At 30.1% G+C, this 4,217-nt stretch overlaps 1 protein-coding gene across 1 annotated transcript; it reads left to right on the top strand.

The window, feature by feature from the left end:
- Nucleotides 1–1,271: 1,271 nt before the first annotated feature.
- PI31 (Proteasome inhibitor 31 kDa) lies at nt 1,272–3,412 on the top strand. The gene is made up of 5 exons (XM_031974955.2): nt 1,272–1,758; nt 2,054–2,203; nt 2,287–2,552; nt 2,885–3,034; nt 3,245–3,412. Exons 1-5 carry the CDS (start codon nt 1,612–1,614, stop codon nt 3,372–3,374), a joined length of 843 nt encoding a protein of 280 aa, XP_031830815.2. The 5' UTR covers nt 1,272–1,611; the 3' UTR covers nt 3,375–3,412.
- Nucleotides 3,413–4,217: the final 805 nt, after the last annotated feature.

Raw genomic sequence — 4,217 nt, 5'->3', positions numbered from 1 at the left:
TAATAAGATCAAGCAACGACGATTTTCAATTCAAAAAGCAATTCAAAGCAATTCTAGGATTTTGTTCTTCCTTTTCATAATTCGGAAAAAAGTTAAATGTTTTCTTTATATAATAAATCCAAATGCTATAATTCATTGTTCATTCTCAAATATTTAATACGTATTTAATTAATAACACAGAATAGTCGTATCAAAATCTATTAACCCCTTGCTCTACAGTATCGTGTCAGACTCGTGTCGAAGATTTCAAATAGAATTTAACAAACATAAATATTACTCAGTTTGTTTGAATGCAAATTATATGCTGTTCCTCTGTTATCAGTGATTAAACCTTAGAGCACGCTTTGATATAAAATAAGACTTGAATGTTCTATTATATTCTATAAATTATTAACACTTTCGCTAGCACAGTGGTTCCGTGGGACCGGAGCTTCGAAACGATTTGAAAACAATTATAATTCATAAGACAACTGACGTCGAATAAAAATGTTCAATAGCGTAAATAATTAGATAACAGTGTAACTTAAGAATTCTGCTAGCAAATAATTAATAATTGTCTCTTTTAGAAGTAAGTTTTCGTGGCAGCCAACGTGCTAATAACAAAATAGTTAGATTACAGTTCAGGAATAAATCATAGGGCAAGGGGTTAAAAAGCCGTTAAGATAATAATTTAAAAAAAAATGATTTTTGGAAATCCCACTTACTTATCCAGGATTGGTGGCGCCACATAGTGCGAAACTGATCACACTTTTAGTCAAATAGTACAGATTGTCTCCTGCTATTTCACCCTGCAATTCGGCCAGTAACAAAGGTGTGTCGAAACTGAGCCACTATAACAATCGGACTGAGCGTAGCGAGTGGAAAAATTAATAAAAATCTTTTTAAACATAATATTATGATCATAATTAAAAAATAATAAAATTATATCATTTATTTTGTTAAATATCTCAAATTTAATTAATTCAATTAATTTATTATGCATTTATGTAATAATAATTACAATAAATTTCAAGAGAATTATAAAATATCCTTAATGTCCAAAATTAAAATTTTAATTAAATTATTTCTTGATATTTATAAATCTTACATCTTCCCTTGTTTCTCAAGCCGAATAACCGATTGAACAGGCTACAGATGGGAAGGGGCAAACTGTATGTACCTCGTCTGTGATTTTACCAACTTGAATCGGCGCTTCGAATGTAATTCTTAAACTCGCCACTTTGAATCGTAGAGGGCATATCAGAATGTCTGTTCTTCACACACAATCGATATTTCAGACCTCAGGACACGAAGTTCCATAAGATATCCAGTCTATCCTGTTTCTCATCGGTGCTATAATAATTTAATACCAGTATAGTAAATGTTATAATTCATGTATCTTCTGGTATTATGAACCAGAATGTAGTTGTATTAAACGAAATAAACAAACTACATGAAGTGAGAAAATGTAATTCAAAATTCTCGTACAACGTTTACAACATGTAACTTAAATCACTATGACACCGAATCTACTTCTGTAAACTTAATTACCAATCGGATTCAAACGCAAATGCTTACGCCAATGACGCAAGTTTGTTAACTCTGAAACGCACTTGTCATTCACAATCAAAAATGGTTGATGTCAACGTTACGTTCGGTTTTGAACTTCTGCATTCTTTATACGGCAGCCAAGCATTAAAAAAAGAAGATGTTTTAATTTTGTTTGTACACTGGTATCTCGTAAAAAATTCGTTCAGATGTCTCGGCTTCGGTGATTCAGTAAGTAACAAAAATATGTTATTACTAGATAATACGCAATACCGGCATTTTATTTCATACGTAATTAGTATATGTAATTAAAAAATAATGTAGAAATAATTCTTTAATTTGACGTTGTAATACCTACCCTATAAATACTGTGTAACTATTTTGGAACATTAACCACTAAGGTCATTTAATATTATGTTAATTTTCACGGAACTACGTATTGTCATTATACGTCATTAATACGTTAATTACGTTATATCAAACAGATTTATGAGACATTAGATGAATGTTATTCTTTCTTTTATAGAAGGCATATAATGCATCTGAAAAGGGAACAGAATTACTTCCAGAAGGGTGGAACACGCATCCCAATTATGCTTTACGTTATATAAAAGATGGAAATTTGTATATACTTCATGGCGTAAAATCCGATGAAGATTTACTTCTGAATTTATTGGTAATACAAAATGATACTATAGAAAAAAATTTGCTTTGTCTACAAACTCCTCTAAAACATAATCATAAATGTTTGTTGTACAGCGGACTGATAACCAAGGTGTATCAAATATCCAATTTCCAATTAATCAAACTGTAACTGATCTGCATGATTCACTAGAATCTTTAATACCATCACATCAAACTGTTATGCAAGTTATTCAGACTGATCTTATCAATCCAGTATCTTCTGGTAATACAACAGAAACAGCTACACAGACGTCAACAGAAAATAGAGAAAATGTTTCTGTACCAATTCCAGATCCTTTAAGGATAGAACACCCAACACGTAGCACACAGTCACAGGAACGGTAATATTTATTCATGTAAAATGTATAAATAATAAGACAAAACCTTTATAAAGTTCCAACATTAATGATAATATAAATTTGCATGACATAATTAATTGTTTCTAAATATACAACTGTTGCTGTCATATTTTGGGACCAATTTTTTATTGTTTCCAAAAGATTAAAATTAAAATTGTTAATCTTGCAAATATAATTGATGAAAATACTATAATGTACAGCATAATTAATTTCTTGTATAATTCTATAAATTTTCATTTACAGATTTAATGAAATTAATTTCTTTGAATTGTAATTTTGTTTGTAATTATTAATCATTATTGAACGTTTTGTAGAAATCCTTTGGCTGATCCACGAAACGTAGGTCGTTCAGATCTAGATCCTTTTGCACATGGCGGTGGTATGATCTTCGATCCACTTGGGCCTTTACGCAACCCCATTAATCCATATAGACCAGGACTAGGAGTTCCAGGAAGATTACCTCCGTAAGTTATTTTTTGAATGATCATATTTTCATGATCTTTACAAAACTCGCATGTTGAATCATTAAAGTTCTTTTGAAAAAGCTATTGGTACATTTCAAAGTATAAAAATGACACGTATGCAAATGACCATTATTTGAAATTTTAAGAGTCGATAAAAAAATGTATGTGATATTTAGTTATAACTTATATAAAATAATTATTGTATTTTAGGGGTGCAGTACCACCTCATGCAAGATTTGATCCTTTTGGGCCACCAGATGTAAATCAACCGAGACCATTTCCACGTAATCCGGACAACGACCACTTACTTCCCTCAGATTACGATGATATGTATATGTAAAAACGAATAAAGCATAAAAAAGTTTATATTAATTAGAAGATGTTTGTGTAGAAATCTTTTTATTCCGGCAACACATCAGATATATAAGTGGACGTTGCTTTTTCACAAAACGACTTCCATTCTTTTTTTATTTCGTTACTGACATTTTACAAAATAACAAAATTCATTCAATTTAATCAATATGTCATTAATACAGCGATAGGTATGAAATTACATTAACAAATTAAATACATAATAATAGTAATTTTTGTTTAAATTGCTCTAACTCGTTAAATTTCTTTCCTTTCTTTTTTTTTTACATAATCAATTTGAAAGGAGACTGTGTTTCCCTTTACTATTTTTTCTTCTCTTTTTATTACGTCGGCTCAAAATAGAGGATTTCTTTGCTACCTAAGTTGTTCTTGCTCGCAGTATTCATATGAGTTAATAAATTGTTCTTCTTTAAACATAAAGTACAAAATATCGTACGAAAACGATCACCCAATTACCATTATAAAAGAATGGCAATTAAACCTATAATGTTCCGTATATTGTATTTTAATGGATCGTTTTTTTTCTTCTATGATCAATGAAATAAAATTTGATGTTATTTCGATTCAATTCTTCGAGAATAAAAGAGTTTCTTCCGTTTCTTCTTCATACTCTGCGAGTACATACAATAGTAAATATTATTCAGATCAAAACACATTTCTACTTATAATTTCAAACAAGATTTACGAATGCCCATCGTTTTTCAAATTCAAAGATGCAGGGCTAGAATCAGTTAACCTTGAAAGGATTCAAAATATCGTTTCACAGGCATTCCTGTTAAGCCCAATAATTTCATTCCCTTCAAATTTGACG

This window comes from Nomia melanderi, chromosome 12 (genome assembly GCF_051020985.1).
Source record: "Nomia melanderi isolate GNS246 chromosome 12, iyNomMela1, whole genome shotgun sequence".
In the NCBI taxonomy this organism is placed as follows: Eukaryota; Metazoa; Arthropoda; class Insecta; order Hymenoptera; family Halictidae; genus Nomia; species Nomia melanderi.
Note: the sequence above shows the minus strand (reverse complement) of the source record. Positions and strands in the feature narration are given on the sequence as shown.

Excerpts from the sequence above, each read along its gene's own strand:
- PI31 (XM_031974955.2), top strand. The coding sequence starts at position 1,612 with ATGGTTGATGTCAACGTTACGTTCGGTTTTGAACTTCTGCATTCTTTA. Across the intron at positions 2,204-2,286 it reads ATTTACTTCTGAATTTATTG|CGGACTGATAACCAAGGTGT; the intron begins GTAATACAAAAT and ends TTTGTTGTACAG. Across the intron at positions 3,035-3,244 it reads GTTCCAGGAAGATTACCTCC|GGGTGCAGTACCACCTCATG; the intron begins GTAAGTTATTTT and ends ATTGTATTTTAG.